This window comes from Nyctibius grandis, chromosome 1 (assembly GCF_013368605.1).
Source record: "Nyctibius grandis isolate bNycGra1 chromosome 1, bNycGra1.pri, whole genome shotgun sequence".
In the NCBI taxonomy this organism is placed as follows: domain Eukaryota; kingdom Metazoa; phylum Chordata; class Aves; order Nyctibiiformes; family Nyctibiidae; genus Nyctibius; species Nyctibius grandis.
This window is the reverse complement of record NC_090658.1, coordinates 79,302,416-79,330,381: the sequence shown is the minus strand read 5'-3', so window position 1 is coordinate 79,330,381 and position 27,966 is coordinate 79,302,416. Positions and strand designations below refer to the sequence as shown.

Here is a 27,966-nt window from a genome sequence, read left to right as displayed (position 1 = left end):
TACATGTCCCGGCAGGCAGCGGGGGGCGCAGCGCGGGGCTGCCTCCCGGCGTTGCGGGGGCTCTGCCGGGGTGTCTGCGGCGGGACGCGGCCGAGGAAGGGCAGGAGGGAGCGTTCGCCGCCGTTCCAGCACAGGTTTGGTTCCCCCTTCCCCGCCCCGTGATGTTTTGGGGTTTTTTTTTGTGTTCCCCCGCAACAGGTTTCTCGGAAGCAGGTGGCTGGTAACGGCCAGGAATAAAGCGATTCCCGTGGTGGATTCGCTGCAGAAATTTGCTTTGGCAGAACTTTACACACGCGTGCGTTTTAAGCGGCTGCAGCGGTGTGTCAGATGTACGCGCCGACAGAAGCCTTCCACGTAACCTAAGTAAACACATCAGCAAAAAGGAGAAAAACCAGTCCGTGCAAGCGAAATACAGCGCCTTCAGCACCTGAAAGTAGAAGAGGGGGGAAAAAATCCCTGGTGTATTCGAATTGGGCAACCGTTCCACAGGCGGTGAATCCAAGGGGTTTTTAATCCAAATTATACTGGGGCTGATAAACCTGGAGAAGAGAAGGGTTGCGAGGATATAAACACCTGGAGGGAGGGTGCAAGGAGGACGGGGCCAGGCTCTTTTCAGTGGTGCCCAGTGACAGGACCAGAGGCAATGGGCACACATTGAAACACAGGAGGTTCCCTCTGAACGTCAGGAAACACTTTTTTACTGCGAGGGTGACCAAGCCCTGGCACAGGTTGCTGAGAGAGGTGTTGGAGTCTCCATCCTTGGAGATATTCAAAAGCTGTCTGGACATGGTCCTGGGCAACTGGCTCTAGGTGGCCCTTCTTGAGCAGGGGGGTTGGACCAGATGACTTCCAGAGGTCCCTGCCAACCTCAGCCATTCTGTGATTAGGTGCAGGCTGCCACCAAATGGGCTGGTATTGCTGTTTCCCTGGCCATACGGTCTCCTTCCTTCCTTTTTGCAGGAAGGGTGCATTAGGAAGAGTGTGGCCAACAGGTCAAGGGAGGTTATCCTGCCCCTCTACACGGCCCTGGTGAGGCCACATCTGGAGTACTGTGTCCAGTTCTGGGCCCCCCAGTTCAAGAAAGATAAAGAATTACTGGAGAGAGTCCAGTGAAGGGCTACAAAGATGATCAAAGGACTGGAGCACCTCTCTTATGAGGAGAGGCTGAGAGAGCTGGGTCTATTCAGCTTGGAGAAGAGAAGACTGAGAGAGGATCTTATCAACGCTTACAAATACCTTAGGGGTGGGTGTCCAGAGGAGGGGACCAGACTGTTCTCAGTGGTGCCCAGTGACAGGACAAGGGGCAATGGGCACAAGCTGAAACATGGGAAGTTCCATCTGAATATGAGGAGGAACTTCTTTACTTTGAGGGTGGCAGACCACTGGAACAGGCTGCCCAGGGAGGCTGTGGAGTCTCCTTCTCTGGAGATATTCAAAACCCGACTGGACACAACGCTGTGCAACATGCTCTAGGGAAACCTGCTTGGGCAGGGGGTTGGACTAGATGATCTCCAGAGGTCCCTTCTAACCCTTAACCATTCTGTGATTCTGTGAAAAAAAGGCATTTTTTAAATAAAGTTAATTTCAGCAAAGTCAGTCCCTTGATCCAATTCACCTCTTGGCAGAGAGGAGAGAGAAACATATAGACAAAGGCAGAATCACCCATTTGAAGCTGTCACATTAAAGCAATCACCCATTTGAAGCTGTCACATTAAAGCATCAAAACTAAAATTTTGGGTATACTGAAAGGCAAAAGAACGCTTGTAAGTAAAATAGAAACAGGACATGGGGCCTATAGGGTCTTGCATAACTATTTTACGCTTCTTGGGTACACATCTCCCACTCTGAAATTCAAACCTCAAAACTGAAGTTAAATGCAGAACAAGCTACTCGCATACCACAGAAAGACACAGAAACTGCTTCCGAGTCCAGGAACAGAGCTTGGGCTGGCTCACCAACACCAGCCATCAACAGCTCTTTTATTTGTAAAAAATCTGGTCTCTTCATCTGACATGCCTTTTGTTTTCTGGCATGTTTTCTCTAAAGCTTGCAAAATAAGTGTCATTCTGTCACTACCTGTACCTTTCAAGGAAGACCAAGCTCTTTTTCCCATGAAATCCTTTCTACAAGGAGTCTGCGAACCATTGTTCGGCAGCGTGGACAGGCCTGGACTGCTTCGTGCAGCTGCTTCCTCTAGGGCCTTGGCACCCTTGTGAACATATATCTACTGAAATCATCACTACCTGTAATAAATGTGAGTCTTGACTTCTCTAAGCACTCAAGGCCTCCACCCATCATAACTGATGGGTTCAAAGAAAATATTTCTGCCAGTGCCTTTTATGTTTTCCTTTTTTTTTTTTTCACATTAGCTACCACTTCAGCTTCCCATCCCATTCTGTCGTCGCTCGTTATGGTCTCCCAGTTTTCCTGTGAATAGGCATGTCACGTATGCTTGCTTTATTTCTATCTAAATTTTAATCTTCAGAAGTTGGATAGATCTGATTTTTCCCATTATAAGTTTGTGCTTGCTGGGTGTCTCTGACATTGGCTACATACATCCAAGATCAATAAAATGAACCAGAATCAGAACTGAAGCATTAGCGTTAGACTTTAGTACGGCTATATTCCCACACTGAATGCTAAGATTGATTGAAAGTCACAGCACTGCCTTTTATCTCTTAGAAGTTGTTTTTTCCACTGGCTGCAAATGAACTCTGGCTACAGGAAACAGATTGTGAAACTGGCTCCAAGGCCTAAACTTCAGATTTTGAGCCCTTTGTTTTATAGATTTTAATGTAGCACTTTGGTAATGGAGATGAAGGTGGCTTTATTTTTTCCAAACCAAATCTCTGCAGTTTTCCGATACCAGGTCAAGCTTCTGTATGTGCTACAAGACATTGTGGAAATCAAGGTCAAAGGATACCAGCAGAATTAATCAGAGCCTGAAGTTAGGGGAATGTGTTTGTCTGATTTGCCTGTTCACTGACTGAAGTTAATATGCTTGTTTGTGATCCCTAAAGAATGGATAAGAGAAAGGCAGAATTATGAAGGAAACAATCTGGCAACTCATCCAGAATTACAACATTTGAGTTTTTAAAATGATAAGCTGAAGAAAAACAAATTTGTGGCTGTTTTAAACCTCAGTATTTCCTTCCTTGATGATTTATCAACTTCCCTCTTTTTTTAACTAGATAAGAACTTCTATAGCCGTATGTAAATGATATCCAAATGCAGAAATATTTTTTGAAAATACAATGTAAAGCAGTTGTATTCATGTCCTTTCTAAGACATAAGATCTAAACTATATTATATTTACTTTTAAAAGTGTTTTCCACTTTCTGTATGTCACAAAAGAGTACTTCACTGCAGAGCCCACTTACTTGATTTCTGGAGAACTAGTAAGTAAAACTTGTGCAACTTAGAAGGAACTGCTTTTTAAATTAGATTCCTTCAACTGCTTTTATTTACACCTGATTTTGTTGAGGCTTATTTTGTTCCAACTAGTAAATACCTAAGATGGGATCACTCTCTTCTAAAAGTTCACCCTCCCTTTTTAGATCTGGGTTTTGGCGCGTTGCCACAATATCTGAACACTCCACAGTATTTAATGCATTTTTCTTCACAGCAGCCTTCTGAGGAAGCAAAGCTCTGTGACTCCTGTTTTGCAGAGAGACACCAAAAAGCCAGAGGCTAATCCTCTACTGTCTTTGAACCGATGCCCAAGCTTAGTGTCAAGCCCAGACTCAGGTATCATCCCAACAGACTGGCCTCAATGATAGAGCAAGCTACAGTGTAAGATGTGGGAGAAAATGTGGCCTTGTTTCCCTTCTGAGCATGTGTTTGTACCTCTACCATGTGTTCTGGCCTACTGTGGGTTGTCTGTCTACGTTTGCACCAACCTCTGCCACCCTGCCTCCTTAGAGGTCACAAATGCAGCAAGGATAGGTAAGTTAGCCACTGGCTTCTTCTTAGGGAACCATATCTTTCTGGCAGAAAGACTATGGAATAGTTTTACACTGAAGCATGTATTGCTTTGAGAAGAGATGGGCTATGACATACCAGAACTACAGGCCACTTCAAGTCCTGCTGTACTTTGCCAACTCTCTGACTATACTCCATTTAACTGTATAAAAGTAGCCTGAAAGACTAAGGGCTAGACCCCAGAAAAGAGCATGGGTAAACAAAATTCGCATCCAAAAAACTCTGCTGAGCAGCCACCTGAACTCTGTTAGTCTATTTCTGGATAGAAATGTCCAGAATTACCCCAAACTGGGCATCTTGGCACCTTTCTCCTCTTTGTGCCCACTTGTGGTCTAGGAAGTAGGTAGAGCAGCTCCAGGAGAGGTCCGGCTGAGAGGAACCTCTCCAAGCCCAGCAAGTCAGGTTCTTCTGTTATAGCCACAGCTGGCTTCAGTGCCTGGCCACATTTGGTAGAGTGCTCATCTTCAGTGCAGTAACCCAGTGATGAGAGAATCAGCTTTTAGCTGAAAGGGATTTACGTCAACATCTCCTAACTCCCAGGAGAGTGTCCTAGGTGCTCAGAAGGACTGCAGAATGGAAGGGAAACATTCATCACCTCACCTGTTGAGGTTGTGTCCCTATTGGAAAGAGTGGCAAACATGTGGCACTGGTGTGAACTAGAAGGAAGGAAACACAGGGAGCTGTAGGCACTTACTCCTGGTTTCTGGTAGTTATTCCCAAGCCAGTGCTGTTTTTTATGCAGGGACTATTTACTACAAAAATGCATAAATAAAACCTGGGACTCTCTTCCAACAGTTAAACTAGATGAGAGAGACACATCCTTATTTTACTCTGTCAGTTGCCTCAGATGCCTTCTCCTTGTCCTAGACTCTTACACACTTGTCTGAACAGGGTCATAACTTCAAACGAAAAGGTGGCGACTCCCTGTTTCCTTCCTGCTCTTCCTCCTCGCAGTCTAGCATGGTGGTCAGGGATGCGGCATGAACGCTTCCCAGGAACTCCCACTTCCCGGCCAATGCTCTAACCACTGTGTCACAGCATAGAGAAGATGGACACTGTTTCCTCCAGCTACACTTTAAAAGAAAATGAACACTGCTTATTGGGAAGTTTTTATCTGTTGACAGCTCAATAGGCCTTTTAGACACCTTTGGCAGGCTGTCTGTTAACCCAGACCTTGATGTTTTCCAGTAATAACACAAAGAAAAATGCTGTGGGCAGCAGCCGTACGAAGTGAAGTCACAGACCAGAGAAGCTATAGGGACCCTTTATTCATTGTTTTAGAGAACGGATTTTGGCACTCACCACCAGAAAAGGACTGCAAATTCTGAGTCCCAAGAAGACAAAGGTGCCAAGCACCAGGGTGGGACTTCACAGAAATCTGTGTTTATAGAGTTTGCCCTGCACACAGCTTTTGTTAGCTCTTCACTGAGCATGTTGCTTGTTTTGGCCATATAGCTGCACTTCTTTTACATGCAGGGAATGTAAGCCTACCATTACCAAACTTGGGATTCAACCCTGAGGCTGGAGGGCTCATTGTATCCTGGAACATCAGTCCCTTATCAGTCCCATCTCTCTGTGATTTATTAAGGTCACACAGGATAGCAAGAATTTAAGTCAAGTCCCTAGAGATCCCCTAAATTACCTTGCAGTCAGAAACTGTGCATCTAGTTAATAGGGGAGAAATGTCTCTTAAATAATTTATAATCAACAACTGAAGTTAGTTTTTTATATGCAACATTGTGCAGGATTTTGTAGCATCTTACTCAGATTTTTCCTGCATTTCTGAAGTCATGCAAGTTTCAATATACAGATTGTATGAAACAAGTTTTCTGTTGCATGGCTGTGAATGTTGTAAGTTTTCCCAGACAACTCAGGCCAGAAGTAGTGAGGGACCGTTTCTGCATTTTTGAGTACTCATTATACTGTATGATATACAAACTATTTGGCACTAATACTTAGGATATTGTGCCTGTTCAGAATGTGGAGCGTGGATGTGTTGGAGTTGCTATGAATATTCTGAGTCATGTAAACAGATGATATTATTTAAAACTATTATTCAACAAAACAGGTCTCCAAAATAAGATTGAGGAGTTGCTCTGACTCAAATCTGCTTGCAGTTTTTCTGTATCTTTAAAGACAAGTGTTGCTGACAAAAGGTTACATTGAGAATCATTTCTTGCCAGGAGTGAAACTTATCTTTTCCTTGTTAGGTTTTTTTTTTCTTCATTCTTTTTCTGAGGTTGCCTGATGTACAAATGCAGAGTGGAGTTCTTGTTCCCTGCCAGGTGCCTAGTTATCAGCAGCACAGGAGTATATGAAAAAAAAAATATAGGGGTGGTAGTAGGTAAAAGGAGACAAATCCTATGAACAATTACCTTCTTTGTGTTTCTCTGCTCATCCGTGTCACGGTCTTCTAGTTATCTAGCTAAAAATCTACCTCCTACTCCATCTCCATCTCCATGCTAGGTTAAAGGATGTTAGATGAAGAGACTGACACTTTCCCTGAAAAAGTATTGGTAAAAACAGAAGTTTACTTTGAAAATAAATTCCAAGGCAATGGTGGGGACACAATCTGTGTGTTTCATCTGCCTAGAGGGCAAGTTGCAACGTTCAGAACCATCTTTCAGTGATCACAATAAATATTTGAGACATAAAAGGTGAAAATTATTATGCAGTAAAAGTGTTTACTGTGAATGAGTTAGTAGTATCTGCAATAACTATCCCCTACCTCATTATATTTCTTCACTGTGATTGTCATTTCAACCCACCCTTAGATTTGCCCCACCTTACCCTAATATGTCTTTTCGGTTTTGCATTTGCCCTTCTAATCTCTAATTATTCTGCCTGTGCATAGATACACAGTCTTCTATACTGGAGACAGCTGCCCTTGGAAACCTTCCTTTTCCACAACAGCAAAGCCTTCCTCCTTTTAATCAAGGGTCAATAGCCAGAGCTAGTAATTTCCTCCTGCCTTCCCATCTGTTGGGACACATGTACTCTGCTTTGCTCTCTAGAAAGCTGAGCGCGCTGTTTCCAATCTAATGAGCAAAAGCATATTTTTGAGGGTGAAGTGACCAAGCTAAGCAAACCACATATGGAAGACAGTCTGGTGGCATCATCAGCAGAAAATAACAGTGGGGAGCAAAAGTAACTTTTTGGAGACTACTGAGGAGAGCGCCTTCAATGTCCTCATCAGTCAGTGTACTAAGAGCAGACAGCATCTGTTGGAACTGAATCCTAAGTATGAAGGGAAGAAACTTGATAGTTATTCTTGTGTGGGAAAAATGGCTCTTTTTACTTTGTAAAAAAACTTAACTTTTTATGCTAGAAGAGGGAGTGGCAGAAAAAGAAGACAGAAGGAAGAAGAACAAGGAACAAAGCTATAGGATGATATAAATACAAGGAAAGGAGAGGAGGTGAGGAAGAAAAAGCAACTATAACATGGGGGTGGATGAAAGGAGAAGAGGAACAGAACTACCAGGGAAGCAAGGAAGTGTATTAGTGACCATTTATAGTATTTGGTTTTGGGTTTGATGCTTATTACAAAAAGGTTATATTTATTTACTTTGGTCTGATTAAAGACTTAGAAATGTAATTATTTTGATAACAGTCTATTCCAGGCCAGATGCTTTCATGCTAATATAGCATCTAGTTACTAGATAAGAATTTGCAATCTAGCTCCTCTGAGTGCTAAGTTCAGTTATCATCTGCTCATACAGGTTAAAGCAGTTTGCACCAACTCAATTTCCCCACAAAGTATTGAATATGATTTTATCATGCACTTATGAACAAAGGCCCAATTTAATGAGGAATTGGGTCTACTGTGCTCATTGAAGATGACAAAACTCTAATGACATCATGACCCAAGATTGCTTGATACACTACCAGGTTAGAACCCATTCCTAAAAAAATTGGCTTTAAAAAACCTCTGTTTTTTGCCCACCTGGTTATTTCTTTGCCTTGTTCCCAAAGTACTTGTGTAACTCATTCCATTTTCTTTCTTCCTCTTTTTTGTTCTGTCTTTTATCTCTAGCAAACAGGAACTAGAGAAATATCAGTATGAATACTTAGAAGGTCTGACACAATGAAATAAAAGGCTTAGGAGTTTTATCATAAGTACCAGGTTTTATCATCCTTCACAGTACATGCAGTGTCATGAGAAAACACAGAGTATAATTTCTTTTCCTTTTCTTACAAGACTGAAAAAAAAAGATTTTATGAAAGTTCTGCATAAGACTTGAAATTCAGGAATGAATAGGTTTTGCTACAGTAGTATCAAAGGAGAAACTGGGCACTTAACCTTTTCATATCCAGTTCCCAGACCGTCAGTTTGTATCTCGCAGTCTGTACAAACTAACTCCCATGGACTTGCCTGTGTCAGTTTTTCAAAAACTTTCAAGTTCCTGAATTGCTCTAACTAATTTTAGTTGTTTGTTCTAAACTCGTTTAAAGTGGGACTTGACAGAACTTAAAAACACATTGAAATGCCTTATTGGTTCAGTAAGGTTTCACATCCTGTTAATTTTGCAGCTGTGACCATTTCATTTCTAACCCACTTAGATGAAAGGAGGCACATGAATACCAGTTACTTAGATAGTGTCCTGAGCAAGGTCATATGTTTCAAGCTGATTAAAGCGGTTGGGTCAGGATGCTAGAGACTGCGTGTTCCCAAACAGCAATGCAGTTTGCCTACAGCGTTATTTATTTCTTTTTGTCAGTGGAAGGGATGTTCTTTGTCTGTCGGGAATAAGGCTGAAAGAGAGTTGCAGCACAGCTAGTACAGCTGACCGAGCTTTTCCCTGTTCTTGAAGGAAAGTGAAAGGGGAAAAAAATAGACCAATTTGGATTGTGTTACAAAAATGGCCTCTCACATAACCTTTTGCCAACAAGGCTTGGCTCAAATAGACAAGGCGGCAGCCAGCGTTCTGGGAGTTTCTTGGTAGAGCCTGTGTTGGGGCAATTCTTTAAAATTTCTCTTATAATATGTCAGATAAACAGCGAATCATTCCTTGATTCATCTGAGACTTTGTTTTCAGTTATGAAAAAAACCACTATAAATTGTGCATGCCCAGTAGGTCAGGTCAGAAGATAGATATCTCTGTATTTCTTTCTGAAAAATGCTTTGATCCATTTTTTCTTTTTCCTCTTTGAAGGTGTTCTAACAGCACTTCTTCCTTTGGTTCAAAAGGGTGCCCTCACAGTGGTTTGGATAAACCAGGATCTCTGTAAGATAACAAACACTGGAGAACTTAGTGGAAGCATCACTTACCTAATCACATTATTCCCTTAGTGTATATCTTTTGGGAAACTGTTAAGCCAGCATTATTCCCTGAATCTGCTATAGTTCACATATGGAAAAAAAATTTCTACATGCTGCTTTAGATTATGGGACATGATTGTATATGTGGCAAAACATTTTTGGACTTTTAACTTAAAAAGAAATTTTTTTAAAACTTTTTTAACAATGTGGCTGGCAACGGAGGGGAAGAACTGGATGGAGGTGGATGAGGAAGTCATAAATGGTCTTTCTGTAACTTTTAGGATTTTAGTGGTGTTCAATAGCTCCCTACTATTGGCATGCTTACTTGTGCTAGGCAGCAGTAATTAAAACTTCAATTGATTTTTATGGCAGCCTGGTCCAGTACTCTGGCACTCAATGCAGGCCATATTCAGCAAAAATAAATATAAATAGTGTAAAAGTAAATTACATTAGTAATTTCCATCATGTAATTACATTACATGAGCATGATGAAATGGGAAATTCTCTCTTTATCTTAAAGTACCAAACTCCATCTTGCTTGCTCTCCTCTGAGGCATGAAAGTCACATATACAGGTACGGACCTGAGGATGGGATTGCTCCCCAACAGCCTTTGTGCCAGCTCACTCCCAGCCCGCATGTGGTGGCAGCCAACAGGCAGAAGTGGTCCTGCTGAAGGGACCAGCTCTGCTCATCCTCACACCCCAGGGGTGAGCACACAGGCTGCAGCAAGGTAGGAGGTAGGCAGCGTAATTGCATTAGTGCAGTGCTGTCACAGAGCTAATTTGCTATGCCGGGCACCATGCGCCATGCACAGGGTTGCAACCGTGTGGCATTGCACTCCAGGAGCCTCCTGGCTCAGCCTTGGAGACAGCATAGGTGGCTAGGCCAGGCTGATGGTTAATGGCCCATAGGCAGCACCAGATTGCCCCATGCTTGATGCGGGGTAGGTATGAACTGGCTACTTTGTGTTTGTCTGTGTAAAATAACACTGGGCATCTGACCGTCATCACTGTGTCCACCAACGGCTGGGTCAGTTCTGATTGAAAATTCAAAGGGCCGGCGGTGACTCTAGAAGTGACCTGTGCAACGCAGGTGCTTCACATTGCTCCCCGCAGCGGTGCAGGCTGCTGGGGTAGGAGTGGGGCAATTCTTCCTTCTTTCTCCCCTCCCTTCTGCCTGTAACCAGGGTATTTTGTCAGCCTCCGTTTAATACGCATACTTCTCCCTTGGCTGTGCCCCAAACTCCAGTGAGTTTGCACTAATTTCCTCAACCAAGGGCTTGTCTAAACAAAGGTGTTTTGGCTGCTGTAACAAGTGTTGTTCAAGTGCTAAATCCCCCTAAGCCTCATGGAGTTACATTAGTACAAACACTGCCATTCAGGGTGCAATGTCTGCTTCAAAGAACCTCTCTAGGGCTGTGTACCAGCATCCAGGGTAGCGTGGAATTAAAGAGCGGTAAGTTAAGGTTGCAATGGTTGTGGGATGTGTAACCTGTTTTAAAAAGCAAACCTGTCTGTGATGGTTTTGTAGAAGCTTAAATACTTGTGGGGGAAAAAGTTGATGGTAGGACAGCTGACGTCCAAACATACATCAAGCTACTTAATTATTTCCTGATAGATTTCTTGTCCTAGTGGGCTGAAAGTGGTCAGGATGTTTGGTGATGTCTTGCTGATATAGAGTGACTTGGTCCTTTTCCTGGCCCATGTCCTTGCCTGAGGCCTGCAGTATTGTAGAGATTACTCCTGTGCAGGATGGTTATTATAAATTGTATTTACCTGCTAAGATATTAAAGGACTTGTCTACACCAGAGCACCTCTACGGGAGTAACTATTTTGGCAGAGCCTCAAAGCTCTATAGCAACTGTTCCCTCAGCCTGCCTCACGCAGCCTCTGTGTCTGAGGAAGCTGTGGCAAACCAAGGTGTCTGTAACTGTATCCACAGCAGGGGTTCTGCAAACACAGGTGTCTCGTCCTGCGGTGTTATATTCCCTCACACCCCTTGATAAGCCTGGGCTCTCAGGAGTAGCTTGGGGAGCTCCCCCCTCCAGCCGCAGGGTGCGTGTTACCCTCTGCTGTGCTGGCAGAATTGTTCATCTGCACAAGTTTTCTGGTGCTTTATTCCCTCCTTCTCTTATTCATTGTTTGCTTCAGATCACCGCCCTCCTTACAACTGTCCACAGACCCATCTCCTTGGAAACAGCCAAACTTGTTTATGTGACAGTAATAAGGAAACTAATTTATATGTAGCAGCTGCCGGCATGCGAGGGAGCCATGTTTCACCAGGGGACACGGGAAAAGCGAGTCGCCGCTTGACTGATGAAAGGTTAGATGGCGTGAGCAAAAACCACCGTCTTCCTCTGGAGTTTCCAAAGTCGCCTTCCCCTGTTCGTAGCAGTGGTAGGAAGCTTGTTGTGTGCGCGTATGTGTATTTTCATGGACTTTGTTAGTCTTTTTTATCACCAACTTGTTTTGTGAAATGCTGTGCTGGTGCACTGTGCCATGCCAGGCCCATCTCCTCTCCTGTCTCAGCCCTGACCCTGCCTATGGCCACAGGACTCTCTCATCCACATATTGAGACTTCTGCTGCTCCCTGCTGCGTTCCCTTCACTGCCACTGCCCCTTGTGCTGTTGGCAATGGCCGGTACGCCTGCCTGGTCTAGCCACCTGTTAAGAGTCAGTTGGGTGTCCCTGCGTGGTGTTCCCTGGTCCTCCAGGATGGAGCTGTGGAGGCCCATAAACAGCTTGTGTGGCCATAAATGTGGCAGGGTCACCAGGTGGGACCTCTCGCCAGAGATGGTGGCATGCCTGGCTGCCTGCGGATGCTGACCCAGTGCCAAGAGCCTGTGGCCTGGGCTTGGGCAGGATGGCGGCGGGGGCCCATGGGGAACTCCCCGGAAAAGGCCTGTGGTGCAAGGGTAGCCTGGGCAGCCCCCCTCGTGTGGGTCTGGGGGGCTGTGCCAGTGCTGGGGGGGGCCATGCTAGTGCCAGGGGAGCAGCCCTGAACTGTGGGATCTGCCTCGGTGGTGTGAGCACACAAAAGCAGCCGTGTCTGGGAGGCCCCAAGTCAAGCAAGCCCTGACAAAGGGGTGCTCACGTCGATGTCTCCGTGATGACAGCTTGGAGGAGGAAGGAAGTATTCCAGTGCACCTTTGGTTTAGTGCGTATCTTGAAGAGGCGGTGTGGATGGATGATGATTTTTCTATTTTATATGGCCTCTGAAACAGTGCTGGAAGAGCTGTTCCTGGAAACTTTTTCCATAATTGAAAACTCTCTTGCCCACCCACCTGGTATGAATGGCTTTTCCTGGGGTGTGCTTCATCAGCAGGTTCCAGTCTTGGTTTGGGTTTCTTCCTCCCATTACTAGGTACCTCCTTTGGGTGACTTTCTTGGGAACTAGCATCTGCAAATAGACTTGCCCAAGTGGGAAGCCTGTTCCAGTTGCCTGCCCTGTATTTTAAACTTGAGTTATACCATAATTGTTATATCATTGAACCTTCAAATAGGCTGGTTTTCTATCAACTGAAGCTGTATATACTCTTAATTTCTTACACTGTATGAGGTGAAATGCTTGGTACTGCTTTGCTAGGTAGTTGCGGTATGAAGACTTGCTTTAACTTCCTGGAGGTTGTATTAGACTAAAGCACTTTCTGCAAGTTTCACTGTCCATGTCTTGAATATCAAGGAAAATCACTATTTGACAGGGTGTAAACTGTCTTCAAATGTGCTTCTGATAAAAATAAAGAATGTGAAAGGGTGGGGCAGAAAGGGAGTGGAGAAACAGGACTTAATATATACGCTTAATAACGGGGAGAATGCTGGGGATATTGCATGTTAAATATCCTTCTGTTATCTCAACACTAAATGTGGAGAACTATGTCTCTATTATGTAGTAAAGCCATATGTAAAAAGATAGGCGTTAGAGCACTAAGGATGCTGCAAATGAAAACAGGCTGTAAAACTTGGAACACTTGCTCTGCAGGGAGCAGTGAGAGGCAGACACTGAAGTCTATAAAATAGATAATAGAAAATGTTGTTAATCCTTGACTTTTAAAAGGACAAACATCAGCATAAGTTATTAGAAAGCGCCAAGAAAAATCTTATAAAATTTTGTGTGGTCGAGGAGAGCTATGTTTAGTGTTCTGAAAGGCATTGTTTTGGAATTGCATTAAGATACAGGATTCATCTGGGGGTGTGTGCGAGTTCATTTAAATTATTATTTTGGTGCACATGGTCTGGTTTGATAGAAACAGAGCCAGGGACAGCCCAGTGACATACTTGGAAAAGTTACATAGTCTGTTAAAGAGCTAATGGCATTAAATAGCTCTCTTTTTACAGGCTATGGATTCTGAATCAAAGAACAGTTTCATAGGAAGCTTTCTTCAGCCACCAGATAAGATGCTTCCTGCAGTCTTTGCTTATAAAGAATCAAAGAAGTTGGCCGCTGGTGGTGGTGACAGGCCTTCTATCCCCAACAACCAAGGTAAAGCCAAAATATGTCCTTAAAGTGGTCTTTTTAATTGTTCCATGTGAAATCTCCTGAGCAAACTCCCCATTCTGTTTTACTTGGTTCAGTGACTTGCTGCGATTATCAGACTGACATTGAGACAGGATGTATATGTGTCCTGAGGGAGTAGTCTCCCTGAAGTCATATGTCTGGAATGGGAACTGCTGCAAGTCTTGTAACATCCTTATAAACTTTGGCTTTGAAAATTGTTTAACTTAAAATCGTCAGACTTCCTCTAAAAGCAAAGGAGAATGCTTCAAACTCAGCAGAAGCAGTTCATTACTTTAAATACAGCAGGAAAAGATCATTAGTATGGTACACTGACTTGAAATTGGCTTTTGTAGTGCTATTCGACTCCCTCTAGCTTAAAATCACTTCTAAGGTTTTTTTGTGTGGTATGATTCCGTGGGAGAACTTTTGAATAACGCAGACTCTCAGGAAAGTTAGCAGCATGAAAGTTAGTTTGTATGAAATGTGGGTCCACTATGGTTGTCCTTTGCCTTAATTGGTGATTGCTCCTTGGAGCTCACAGAACAAATGCTCAGTGGCTTAGCATATCTGGAGAGCTCAGTGAATCACAGATACCATGCTTGGATTTACTATCACGGAAAACTTTGCAATATTGCACAGACATAGCCTATGTGTGTGTGTGTGTGTGATCATTTTTCTTTCGTTTGAAGAATCTGTGACTTCTGTAGTAGTCTTTTGTCATACAGAGTTTGGGCTTTTTGGATTAAAATGTTCAAATGTTCAGTTTAATGTTATGCAGCTAAGTGTTTAAATAAGATGTTTGGCAAGCCAATAGAAAGATGGAAGAAGTAGTCCCACTTCATCTTTCAGCTCTCTGGTATCTGCTTTTTGCTTGTTTTTTTCCTTTTTTTAGTTTTATTCTAATGGAGCTATGGTAAGCTGATGAGAGTTGTTATGGAGCTAGCAATATTTGCTCTACTGAGAGAATTGGTATAGGGAAACTATCAAGGCTTATAAAATGAAGCTTGACTTGTTACAGAACATGTCTTAAACTTCCACAGGTGTGTATAGTTTTTGGAGAGCTAGTAGACTTTTCATTGTAGCTGAAATTGCAACTTTTATTTTTGGCATAATTTTGGCATGTACTGATTTGAGGCTAAAAGCAAAATCTTGCAGGCTCATTTCTGTGGTTCAAGGAATCATCAAATACAAGAAACTAGACATTGAATCATTACCTTTTGAAACAATAAAGTTTTTAAAATGCATCCTGTAATAAAATGTCCCTTTGTATCTGATTTCCCCCCTGTCCTGAGACCATTGTTGTTTTTTAATCTGTCCACACCGGTTGCATTACACCAAAACTTGTGACCTAACTTGGATACCTGTGTTCCCCGCTTCCGTGTAAACAGAAGTCCCAGGGTTTGTTATACTCAATTTGCCATGATTTCTTTGTGCTTCCTACCATTTGGAGTGAAGATAGTTTTGCTCATAGAACCTGTGCTTTATACCTCAGTTATGCAGTAAACATGTCCATTGTCTCCCAGATACGTTCTGCATGTGTCAGTGTACTGCTGGGGAATATAATTCATTTTAGGAGTGATCCTAGGAAGAAAATTTAGGTAGCGTTTTGCTGTTTGAAGTGTTTTGAAAAAAAAAAAATAACAGGAACTGTTACTTAAAGTGCAACTGTCGCATTGTTTGCTAGCTGCGGTGGCAGCCCTGAAAACTCTTCAAGAAAAGATCCACCGTCTAGAGTTGGAGAAGTCACAGGCTGAAGATAATCTGTGCAGCCTCTCCATAGCAGCTGCGCAGTATAAGAAGGCCTTAGAGCATGAATCCTACAAAAAGGACACAGCACATCAAGAACTGATGCAAAAGAGGAAAGGTATTTCTCTTGAGTGATAAGGTGTAGCCACAGCAACTCCAAGACTGTGTAATCCAGGGAGTGTTTCTTTGTTTTGACAAACTGCTAATTAAATGCACCCCCTTTCTTTTTTTTTGCTTCAGAATTGGGGACGGGCAGAAGCTTGATAATTGTGGATCAAGTTGAGATCTTTTTTTTACTTATATTAACCAAGTATTGCATAACCCATAAAGCTCTTTTAAAGAATAAGCAGATTTCAGGTGGAATGTTTAACTCCTACAATAAGCAAGCAGCTGCTTACATGTGTAACACTGCTAACTTGAGAAAAGCGAGAAGGGAAGAAACCAGATTCTGATTAGATATCTGCTGATATAAATCAAAGCAACTGCAGTGCTCACACCTTTGGAATTCAAAGTAGGGACTAGCTCTGGAAAAACATTTTGATTCTCATGTCTTATATATAAAATATATTTTAACCACATGACTTGTTCAGACTAACAAAACTTTTCTTGCGTGTTTTGAAAACAGAATTCCTCAGTGAGATGACAGACTGGCTGAATGTGTAACTCCCATTGCTGTACTGAATGTCTTTGTTTCTCTCTGTAGATATAAGTGTGCAATTAAATGCAGCACAATCCCGCTGCTCCCTGCTGGAGAAACAGATGGATTACATGAGGAAAATGGTTTCCAGTGCACAACTGGAAAAGAAAATTATTTTGGAACAACAGGTGAAGCCCTTTAGCATACTAACAAAGTAGTGATATAGTTAAAAAGTAAGAAATGTGTAAGATCTGAACTTTTTTATGGCCATAATTTTTCATCAGCTCTGCTTAGGGTGGTAGCAAACAGAAGCAATTTACTGTCTGACTGACTGATGACAACCGTTCAATGAAGTGTATGAAAAGACTCCCTAGGTGGAACTCCTAATGAGCAAAACCATGCTAATACTTGCACATTTGGTAGACAAAAAGGCTGCTGGAAACTTAAGTCTTCTTTGTCTGCCTGGTATTTTTCATCACTTTGCAATTTAAAAAATATGAAATTTAAACTAGTTAAGCACCTTTACTGTAGTGTGTTTGTTTTTTTGCTGTCTGAAACAATTACAGCCAGCTGCCAACTCCATTCTTGCTTATCTTTTTCCAGGCCCAGCTTCAGAAAGAGAAAGATCAGAACTGGTTGGAACTGCATGCAAAACTTGAAAAGCTTGAAATGCTTGAAAAAGAGTGTCTTAAACTTACTGCTACTCAGAGAATTGCAGAAGTAATGACAATCTGAAATGTCATTCATTTGATGTAATTTGTATGGCATACTGTTTTACAAAGTACTAAGTTTTACAAAAGTTTCCTCTGTTAAAGCTAAGATCATAAATTATACCTGACTGAATGCCACCTTGGCTTCATTTGCATGAGTCTTTTTTTCAGTCTGGACTTTAAAAATTCCTGAGTCCTTTTTTATCACAGATTACAATTGCAAGCTACTTCAGACTTCTGATTAAGCACGGCAAACTGAAGTGTGACTAATCATCCTTGCCTTCAAATTCAGGACAAGATCAAACACTTAGAAGAAAAGCTTTGTAAAGAAGTGCATCAGCGTAAGCTAATACAAGACAGAACAGCTCAGGTAGACTGAAAAAGTTTCATTTTATCTTATTTTTTATGACTGAAGAAAGCTATTCTCTTTGTCCCAGATACCGCTTTTTTAATTACATTCAAACTCCACATGTTTATTACCCAGAGAGAACTCCTGGAATACTACCTAGACCAGTTATAAACTACATAGTAGAAAGCTTGCCAGGTGTGTTGCATATCTCAAACAAGGAAGATTCTACTTGGGTTTATATTAATGATACAATTCATCAGCCTCAAAGCTGCTATAAGTGTTCTGGGTAGAAAATGAATTTCTAGGAAATCTGCAACTAAATCAGATAACCTTAACTTACAGTAACTAGAAATTGGTCGTATAAGAAACTTTATACCCAAGGTAAGGTAGGTTATTCTATTTGTTTTCATCTTTTTGTTAAGATCTGCTGAAATATAATATATTGGACTATGCTTGGAAAAGTCTTTAATCAGTGATACTGTTACATTGTTCATTAAGTGAGAGCTTGAACAATTCTTTATTCTGTGAAGCCATAATCAGTTTGCTGGGCCACCATCCGAGAGAGGAATATTTGCCAAAGAGAGCAAAATCAAAGAAACCTTTTGTTAAAGGGGCAAACCTCACTTCACCGAGAAGTAGCAGCCATTTTGAAAGAGAGCAGTTGTGGTGGCATTCCCTTGGGGCAGGTGGGGGGACGCAGAGCTGAAGAATAATATTGAATGAACCTAGCCATAAGCAAAGCTGACAGCTTAAATTAATTCTTCACTGCTGTCAGTTTTTATACCTCATCCAAGGATGATGGGCTTTCATCAGTCCAGGAAGCTTGAAATAACATGCAGATTGTAGCCCAGGTGTCTGACCACCTCCAGAATCCAGCAGAATGACACAGTTGAAAACTTGCAAGTTTTTGTGTTCCTTGCTTAAACTGCTTGCTGCTGCAGAGCAGTAGGCCTAGTATGGAGATTTTATCTTCTGACAAACATAGTAGGAATGACTTTCCCAGAGTAGATAGCCTGATTTTAGCAGTAGTATGAACATTTGCTCAAGAAAGGACTTAGGTGTAGTAAACTGAGTCCTAAACTAGTATTAGTACCTTCTTAGTTCACTGCAGGATGGATTTAGGTCTGTTGGATGTGGGTTGGGAAACACAGAGTGTGGGGGGGTTAACTTCCTTTTGATGACAGAAAAGGCAGAATAATCTCACTTTTGTGATGTACCTCCAGCACTGTTTAGCCGGAACTGTTACACATGCCAAAACAAAGTCCTTGTCCTGTGTTTAATTGGGAATGGCTATTATCCTGTTTATCATGGGCCTTTATATCAACTTTGAACTACAGAGCAATCTGAGGATTGTCCAGCAGGTTTGACCTCAATGTTACACAGACAGGCTCAATTCTCTCTGCCCCCTGATTGTAAGATCCAAACGTTCATATTCTTTGGATTTTATTATCAGATCCCCAGAATGTGGCAGGATTGGCGTATCTCAGTTGCTGGTTGTCACAGTGGAAAAATACAGCTGCTGCAGCTGAATATGAAAATGAGGACTTATAAGACAGAGCTGCAAGATCTGCCTGATACCCTGCCATCCTAGTAATCTATTCAGTTTTTAAGTGTAGCTTGTGCCTTCCAAGCAGGACAGTTAATAGTGCCCTTAACTGGTTCTCATCCATGCATGAAAGAGGGAACTAATTAAAGCATGTGATTTCATACTTCTAATATTACATTAAATGGTTGTTTTCTTTTTTGCTTATTCCCACAGCTTCAAACAGGATTTGAGATAAACAGAATTTTCATGTCTTCGGTAACATCTCAAAATGAACCTAAAAAGGAAAATGGGAAGAAGAAAAAAACTAAGAAGGTAACATGAAAGTTTTTATTAGCATGCCGTTGCTGATAGCATCTGACTTGCATAGATTGGAATTTGTGGAAAACGGTGATGTAAGAGGCACTTGATTTGTCTGCTGCACTTTACTCCATTTCCAAAGTGACGAACAGTGCTGATTACCTCTTTTTTTTCCTTTGGTAATTAAAACAGTGCTAGGGCTGGTAGCACCTCACTGGAAAACTTTCCCTTACCAGAATGACAATAACCTCTGTTACAGTCTTACAGCCATCTTCCATGTCCTGTCTTAGCTGCTGTTCAGTTTATCTGGCAAAATTAGTTTCCAAAGCAATTTTAACTAGGCGCCTTAAGATGGTGTGTTTCGGAGGGATTGCTGAAATCAAGAGAATTCATTTTGCAACACCTTACAGGTCAGTCAAAATTTTGCAACTGTAGTTTTGCAAAGTTAAGTAAGCAGTGTTCAATTTCTTTAATGTCAACCTAATTGTCAAACTATCTGCTGACTGCATCTGGAATAAAACGTACTTGTTGGCTGTTGGAAAGTCCTACTCCTTCCAGATACAGGAGGGAATTTTTTTTTTTAAACCAGAGGGAAACTGAGGTGATGCATTTCACTGCTTGTTTATGTGAATTTTACTTACTAAAAAAAAAGTTTTAGATTGTGCTGTTGGGTCAGCAGATTGGAATTTCTTGTCTTTTCTGTCTCTCTTATGGCAGAGAAATCCTACAGTGAAGAAAATGCACCTTTCACAATTGCACGTAAAGGCTGGTGAACTACCTTTTGTGGCTGGGAAGGTGAGCGAAACCAGATGTTCTCACTAAATTGGCATCTATAGTTTGAATAAGTCTCTTTACTGTCATTGTTAATCACTTCTATAAACCACTTAATAATTCTGCTCTAAGTCTGTCAGCTCCAGCCATTCTGTTAGTGCAAACGTACAAAGTGTGTTGCATATTATGAAGCATCGCAATCCATGTATCTCATCACAAAGCCAAGGAGGAGCTACATCTGGGATTTCAGGATGCAGTGCACTTTCGAAATGTATATCCTCTTGTTCCACACCACCTACTGCCGCCAGAAGTCTTTCGGACCTTCTCTTGGCCATACAAGATGAGCTGGGCCAAATGAGCTTGTGAGTACTCATCCCTGGAGTTATGAGTAAAAGTGACTTCAGTGGTAGCCCTGTGAAGCTACAGGTGTGCTATAGTTCAACCGAGCCTATTTTAAGTGTAGGACTACTTGTTGACAGAATGGCCCAAGCAGACCTGACTGTTAGGATTTTTCTCATTCAAAAAATTCTTTCTGTCCTGGTGTTTAACCGATCTTGTGAGCAAGCAACGTACTCTTCAGCTGGGTTTTTCTGCTTCCACATCCTGTACTTAACTGAGCTACTACTGAAGTAACAGCTGCAGCAAATGAAAAATCTTTCAGGCCTGAGCTTTTTAGAAATTTTAAACATGGTCTGAGATCTACAGACTGGACCAAGGATGTTCTTCTGGAGAAGGCTACAAAGGTGGTGTTAATGCTGAGTAGGCCTGCAGCATGCAGTCAGTCTGGGTGGTAGAATAGGTTAGTACAGCTGTGGCAGGAATAGTCCTGTCACAACATCTAGCCTGTTCCTTTGTACACACTCTTTCTGTGTTCTCTCCGTATGTGTGTACCTGATGGGTCCTTGTGCTGAGACAGTCTGGCGTGCATGCCCTGTCCTTGTTGATAGCCGGAGAACTTGCCAGTCCTGTGAGGGGATTGTGAAAGAGGGACTATCTTCTGCCAGAAAATGGGCAGGGTGTGGAAGAAGCTACCGCATTAGATGGGAGTGTGTGTATCTTTCTAGCCATGCAAGTAAATGTGGATTACAACTTGTCATGTTCTTAGGCATCTTCCCATTAATGCAAGCTTGTAGAATTGTGGGCCAAAGCTATGTGGCTGGTCATAGTAGACAAGTCAACATGATGAGCTGTGGTTTGAACAGAGGAGGATGAGTTGGTTAAACCTGTTAGGATGTTGACACTGATTTGAAATCCTTGATGTGGCAAAATTTAAACTGGCAACCAATCTCTTCTTCAAAAAGCAATGTTTGACTTACTCATGGCAATTCAAGGACAGACATTTTTTTTAATAGCAACAGCCAGTTGCTTCAATTAAACTGTCAAGGAGCAGCAGTTACTCAGAAGTCAGAAAAGAAGCCGTGACCTTTGTAAAGAGATTATTTATCTAAGAGGAAGTCTCTGATTTTGACTAGTTCAAATGTCTAGATATCAAGTAGATCTACACAATTCCTTTTAATTAAACTGGTTAATTAAGCTGGTTAATTTAATTAACCAGAACACTTCACTGCAGATCTTTTTTAGTAGAATATTTTAATTTGAATAATCTGTCAGAAAAACTATAACTTAAATGCACTAGTTTAAACAATACTTTTCTGTATTACACTAAGCTTTCAAAGTCTGCACTAAATTGGGCAGGAAGTGAAAGTACCGTACTGCATAGCTGCTGTTTGCTTTGCAGATTCTCATTTTGCACACTGTTACACATGTAGTTGTTATGACTGTGGCAAGAGGGAGGAATAAGATGCACATCAGCTACAAATTTGGAATGAGAAAACCAGACTCACTGGAAAAACTTTCTCTTTTCTAGTGTGAATATATTCCAGATTAATATGTGTTGTGTGAGAGGGTAAATAATGCTAAATTGCTGTACTCTGGACAAAATGGCTAGCAACTCCTGCAATACACTGAAAGTATTGGGAGGAATCCTAGAGACTACATCATGAATACTTAGTGTGCCATTCTTGTCTTTAATAGTGAGCATCAAGAACTTCTGAAGCGGTTACAGGAGACTCAAGACTCCAAGGTTCGTGAAGACCTAGGATGGGAGCTGGATTACCTTGTAAAACAAATGGAGATTAAAGAAGAACAAATATCCAAGCTGAAAAAGCATCACGCTACTGTAAGAATAAAATGTAAACTCTCTAGCTAGTAACACACTAGTTGAAAGGCTGCCACAACTCTGCCTCCTGTTGTCATTAACTAGAATGTCACTGGAATGCTTAAGCCAGGATGTTCCAGTATGGGTGATTATAATTAGGCTGCTAGCTTGATGTTCTTGTACTTCCAATTCCTTCTTTTGATCAAGAAAAAATGCTTACAGCTGGCAGCTAGGAATGTGTGCTAGTGGGAAAACTTCTTGCCCTGTGGCAGTTCTGCAGTACAGAGCTGGGTTGCTCAGTCTGTCACTTCTGCTTGCTGCATTAAGACAAACTGTTGGGCTTTCATTCCGTTGTGTCCTGTCCCTCTGGGGAATGAGAAAACAGAAGCTATAATTCCCGTACAGACTGGATTAAATGTCTCCGTACAGACTGGATTAAATGTCTTCTCCTCCCTCCTTCCATTTTCAGGTGATGACGTGGGATGGAACAGTAGGATTCTATCTATTAACGCCTGGCTACGAGACTGGTGCTACAGGCAGGGCTTTGGGTTCTTTGATAATGGCTGGTTTTATAAGACACCAGGCGTGACAGTGATACATGGGAAAGGTTTATGTCGTAGGGGCAAAAGGGTTCTGGGACAGGAATTAGCAGGGCTCATTCGGAGAGCTTTAAACTAGATTCGAAGGGGGATGGGGTGGTAGCTGGGCTTGCACCACTGGGGCAATGCTCTAGTGTTGAGGTAGACCAGGAGGCCCCCCATCCCCCTGGGGTGAAATCAGGGGGTGAATCTGGGATGAAATCGGTGTGCCCAGCTCGCTCCCTGAAATGCCTGTACACCAATGCACGCAGCATGGGGAATAAGCAGGAGGAGTTAGAAATCTGTGTTCGGTCGGGGGGCTATGATCTAGTGGCAATTGCAGAGACTTGGTGGGACGCCTCGCATGACTGGAATGTGGTCATGGATGGCTATGTCCTGTTCAGGAAAGACAGGCCGCTAAGGAGAGGTGGTGGAGTTGCTCTTTATGTGAGTGTGCAGCTAGAATGTATTGAGTTCTGTCCAGAGGCGGATCAGGAGCGAGTTGAGAGTTTGTGGGTGCGAATTAAGGGGCAGGCTGGCAGGAGTGATACTGTTGTGGGTGTCTATTACAGGCCACCGGATCAGGATGAGGATGGTGATGAGGCCTTCTACAGGCAGCTGAGAGCAGTCTCGCAATTACAGGGCCTGGTTGTTGTGGGGGATTTCAACTACCCTGATATTTGCTGGGAGGCCTACTCAGCCAGCCATCCTCAGTCCAGGAGATTCCTCCAGTGCATTGATGATAACTTTCTGATGCAAATGGTGGATGAGCCAACTAGGAGAGGAGCGCTGCTGGATCTGATCCTCACTAACAAGGAGGGTCTGGTTGCAGAGGTGAAGGTTGAGGGCAGCCTTGGTTGTAGCGACCATGAGATGGTAGAGTTCAGGATCTCATGTGGCAGGAACAGAATAGCTAGCAGAATCACAACTGCTGAAGCCCTGAACTTCAGGAGGGCCAACTTTGGCCTTTTCAAGCAATTGCTAGGGGAAATCCCATGGGACAGGGTACTAGAAGGTAAGGGGGCCCAAGATAGTTGGTTAGCGTTCAAGGACTGCTTCTTCCGAGCTCAAGATCAGAGCATCCCAACAGGTAGGAAGTCAAGGAAGGGTACCAGGAGACCTGCATGGTTGAACAGGGAACTGCTGGGCAAACTCAAGTGGAAGAAGAAGGTGTACAGATCGTGGAAGGAGGGGCTGGCCACTTGGGAGGAATAGAAGTCTGTTGTCAGAGGATGTAGGGAGGCAACTAGGAAAGCTAAGGCCTCCTTGGAATTAAACCTTGCAAGAGAGGTCAAGGACAACAGAAAGGGCTTCTTCAAATACATTGCAGGTAAAGCCAACACTAGAGGCAATGTAGGCCCACTGATGAATGAGGTGGGGGTCCTGGAGACAGAGGATAAAAAGAAGGCGGAGTTACTGAATGCCTTCTTTGCCTCTGTCTATACTGTTGGAGGCTGTCCTGAGGAGCCCTGGACCCCTGCGGCCTCAGAAGAAGTCAGGATAGAGGAGGAATCTGTCTTGGTTGATGAGGGCTGGGTCAGGGACCAATTAAGCAACCTGGACGTCCATAAATCCATGGGCCCTGATGGGATGCACCCGCGGGTGCTGAGGGAGCTGGCGGAAGTCATTGCTAGGCCACTCTCCATCATCTTTGCTAAGTCGTGGGCAACGGGATAGGTGCCTGAGGACTGGAGGAAAGCGAATGTCACTCCAGTCTTCAAAAAGGGCAGGAAGGAGGACCCGGGTAACTATAGACCGGTCAGCCTCACCTCCATCCCCGGAAAGGTGATGGAGCAACTTGTCCTTGGTGCTGTCTCTAGGCACATCAAGGATAGGGGGATCATTAGGGGCACTCAGCATGGCTTCACCAACGGGAAGTCTTGCTCAACCAACTTGATAGCCTTTTATGAGGATGTTACCCGGTGGATAGATGATGGTAAAGCTGTGGATGTGGTCTATCTCGATTTCAGTAAAGCGTTTGACACGGTCTCCCACAGCATCCTCGCAGCTAAACTGGGGAAGTGTGGTCTGGATGATCGGGTAGTGAGGTGGATTGTAAACTGGCTGAAGGAAAGAAGCCAGAGAGTAGTGGTCAGCGGGACAGAGTCCAGTTGGAGGTCTGTGTCTAGCGGAGTTCCGCAAGGGTCGGTTCTGGGACCAGTTCTATTCAATATATTCATTAATGACTTGGATGAGGGATTAGAGTGCGCTGTCAGCAAGTTCGCTGATGACACAAAACTGGGAGGAGTGGCTGAGATGCCGGAAGGCTGCGCAGCCATTCAGAGAGACCTGGACAGGCTGGAGAGTTGGGCGGGGAGAAATTTAATGAAATATAACAAGGGCAAGTGTAGAGTCCTGCATCTGGGCAAGAACAACCCCATGTATGAGTACAAGTTGGGGGCAGACCTGTTGGAGAGCAGCGTAGGGGAAAGGGACCTGGGGGTCCTAGTGGACAACAGGATGACCATGAGCCAGCAGTGTGCCCTTGTGGCCAAGAAGGCCAATGGCATCCTGGGGTGTATTAGAAGGGGTGTGGTCAGCAGGTCGAGAGAGGTTCTCCTCCCCCTCTACTCTGCCCTGGTGAGGCCGCATCTGGAGTATTGTGTCCAGTTCTGGGCCCCTCAGTTCAAGAAGGACAGGGAACTGCTAGAGAGAGTCCAGCGCAGAGCCACGAAGATGATTAAGGGAGTGGAACATGTCCCTTATGAGGAGAGGCTGAGGGAGCTGGGTCTCTTTAGCTTAGAGAAGAGGAGACTGAGGGGGGACCTCATTAATGTTTATAAATATGTAAAGGGCAAGTGTCAAGAGGATGGAGCCAGGCTCTTCTCAGTGACATCCCTTGACAGGACAAGGGGCAATGGGTGCAAGCTGGAGCACAGGAGGTTCCACTTAAATTTGAGGAAAAACTTCTTTACTGTAAGGGTGACTGAACACTGGAACAGGCTGCCCAGAGAGGTTGTGGAGTCTCCTTCTCTGGAGACATTCAAAACCCGCCTGGACACGTTCCTGTGTGATATGGTCTAGGCAATCCTGCCCCGGCAGGGGATTGGACTAGATGATCTTTTGAGGTCCCTTCCAATCCCTAACATTCTGTGATTCTGTGATTCTGTGAAATGTCTTTTATATAACTGAAATATTGAAGCTTTTTATTAACCAAATAGTCTGTTAACCACAGCTTCTCCAAAATCACAGCCAGACAAATGTTTCAGTTTTATTTAACCCCTAACCTGTACCCATTCTGTCAGTATTTGTTTTAGAGCCATAGATAACAGCTTTTCATACATGCCCATATAAAATCACTCTTCGGTACATGAACAGCTTAACCCTTTTGTAGCAATTTGTTTTGGAACATATGATAAAAAATGCAATCCATTGTTCTGTCTGATAGTTTTCTGTTCTTCCATCTTATGTTTCAGGATAAGTAGACTCACCTAATAACTTTGCTTATACAGGAAGCAAAACAAAACTCACTGTGAGACCTTATGAAAGGGGGAGGGGATAGTTAATTTAAATCTGACCAATTTTATTCATGTTCATTCTTTGATAGATTTTACTCACTCAAACCTTTTGTTGTCCACGTAATTGCAAGCATAAAGGTGCTTACATCAAAGTAGAATTGTCAGAGTTGCATGTTAGCAATATGGACAAAGGACTTTGACCGTTGAGTCCTCACAGACACTCTTGGCAATGTCAACTGGTTTTTGGATAAATCTCTTACATGCTTGAGGAGCCAACAATTACGGTGTTATTCCTTGCCTCAGAATCTTGCTGACTTCATCCTCCAGGAACCTTAGGCAATGGACAACAACTGCACCTTTGTTTCTTCCTTTTGCATATCTTTATGGCTACAGTCTGCTTTCATTTTGGGATGATGATAAGAGGAATAGCACCTACAATGTGGTGCAACCTTGTTGTCATCCTTGCCTATTATCAGGGTGCAGATCTGCTGGCAAGTCATCTGTGCTCTGGTACAGCCTTATCAGAGCACACGCCTTAGGACCATGATGCAAATAGCACATTCTTTGTGTTTGTCTGTTTGATTACTGTCCGTCGTGCTCTGGTTATCAATACAGGCCACTCCTGTAACCCTTGGCCTATATTGGTTTTTTGCACACAGACATTTCTATTTGTATTTCGTACAGACCAGTCTTAATATTTCTGATGCATATTTCTGCTTTTAGAACCTATCACACTAAAAATGGTGTAGTCATCTCTGTGTTTCACCGTTAATAATATGTTCTAGAATGCAGTTAATTATTTTTAGAAATGGTCTTAAAGCCTAAATTGGCATCTGGAATGCTTCCAGCCTAATTTTATCTTTGGGAGTGATCTTTTCATGCCACATGCAAGTCAAGACTTAATTATTTGACATTTAAAAAAACATTCTTTAGCAATCAACCCTATTTATTCTGTTTTCCAGTTTTGTTATGAGGCTTCAAAGTAAACTGCTTAGATACAGTATCCAATAATAAACAGTAAACATTTTATAGGTTTGTTGTGTTTTTTTTTTTATTAGGGTAGTACAATCTGAAATGGAAAAAGACCGTTGTAAATACAAATTGGTAACAGATGATATTCTGTCTCTCTCAAGCAAGCATTTTTACCTTAGGGAGTGATGGAGTTCAACAACATATTGAGTGTGGGTGAGGTCAGTTTTCTGTAATGCTTTCTGTGTGGGCGATGTCAGTTTTCTGTAGTGCTTTCTGTTACAGCGAGACAACTGTGTGCAAGATTAGTAGACTTTAACTTTTTTTTTTAATGTCCCTTAGACATCTTTAGTTTGGAGTTTGGTAGAAGTATAGTAAGCTTTACGGCTGTAAGTTTTCTGAGTATGTAACATTCTAATTAGTCATCTTTCTTCCTAGGTGCAGAAATTAAAGAGAAAAACTCAGAAACTGAAGCAAGGGACAGCTCATGTCAAACTAAAGTGTGGTGACCAAAAGGAAGCAAAGGAGATGACTGCCGTCACTGCAAGGGAAGGCGTGTCTAAATCTTGTCCTGGGCAGAAAAGCAGAAGCTCTCTTCAGCTGCTAAAAAATGTGCGGAAACTTCAGTCAACACTGAAAAAAGATGATATGGTGTGGGAACGACAGTTCTGAAGTTTACTGTGTTAAAAGTTTTTGAAATTTTCTGACAGCTAGTAAATTTTTAATTTCACAAAATACCTTTTAAAAATAGAATAGATATAGCATAGATATACATTCTAAACTGCCTACTCACTAGTAGGTTCGTTTGTTCACCTGAGAATTAACTTTCATGTAGGGTAGCTATAATTCAACTACAGTGACTTGTAACAAAGTGTTTTAATGGATTAATGAAATGCTTACTTGTTAACTTGTCAAATAAAATTTTGTACCTTTTTTACACTTAAAATAATATGCAATCTTTGGTGTCCTGTTCCCCCCGCTGCCAAGGAGATACTTAGAGCTTCCTTTTCC

At 42.7% G+C, this 27,966-nt stretch overlaps 1 protein-coding gene across 1 annotated transcript; it reads left to right on the top strand.

Annotated features, from left to right (window-relative positions):
* The first annotated feature begins 64 nt into the window (after nucleotides 1-64).
* Nucleotides 65-27,966, top strand: CEP57L1 (centrosomal protein 57 like 1). Its single transcript, XM_068404726.1, has 11 exons — nucleotides 65-134; nucleotides 13,577-13,721; nucleotides 15,421-15,600; nucleotides 16,186-16,307; nucleotides 16,723-16,839; nucleotides 17,122-17,199; nucleotides 18,938-19,036; nucleotides 19,739-19,816; nucleotides 19,925-20,154; nucleotides 21,827-21,971; nucleotides 27,394-27,966. Exons 2-11 carry the CDS (start codon nucleotides 13,580-13,582, stop codon nucleotides 27,625-27,627), a joined length of 1,425 nt encoding a protein of 474 aa, XP_068260827.1. The 5' UTR covers nucleotides 65-134; nucleotides 13,577-13,579; the 3' UTR covers nucleotides 27,628-27,966.

Coding starts and splice junctions, on each gene's coding strand:
- CEP57L1 (XM_068404726.1), top strand. CDS start 13,580: ATGGATTCTGAATCAAAGAACAGTTTCATAGGAAGCTTTCTTCAGCCA. Junction 16,840..17,121: donor CTACTCAGAGAATTGCAGAA/GTAATGACAATC, acceptor CTTCAAATTCAG/GACAAGATCAAACACTTAGA. Junction 19,817..19,924: donor TACCTTTTGTGGCTGGGAAG/GTGAGCGAAACC, acceptor TTCTGCTCTAAG/TCTGTCAGCTCCAGCCATTC.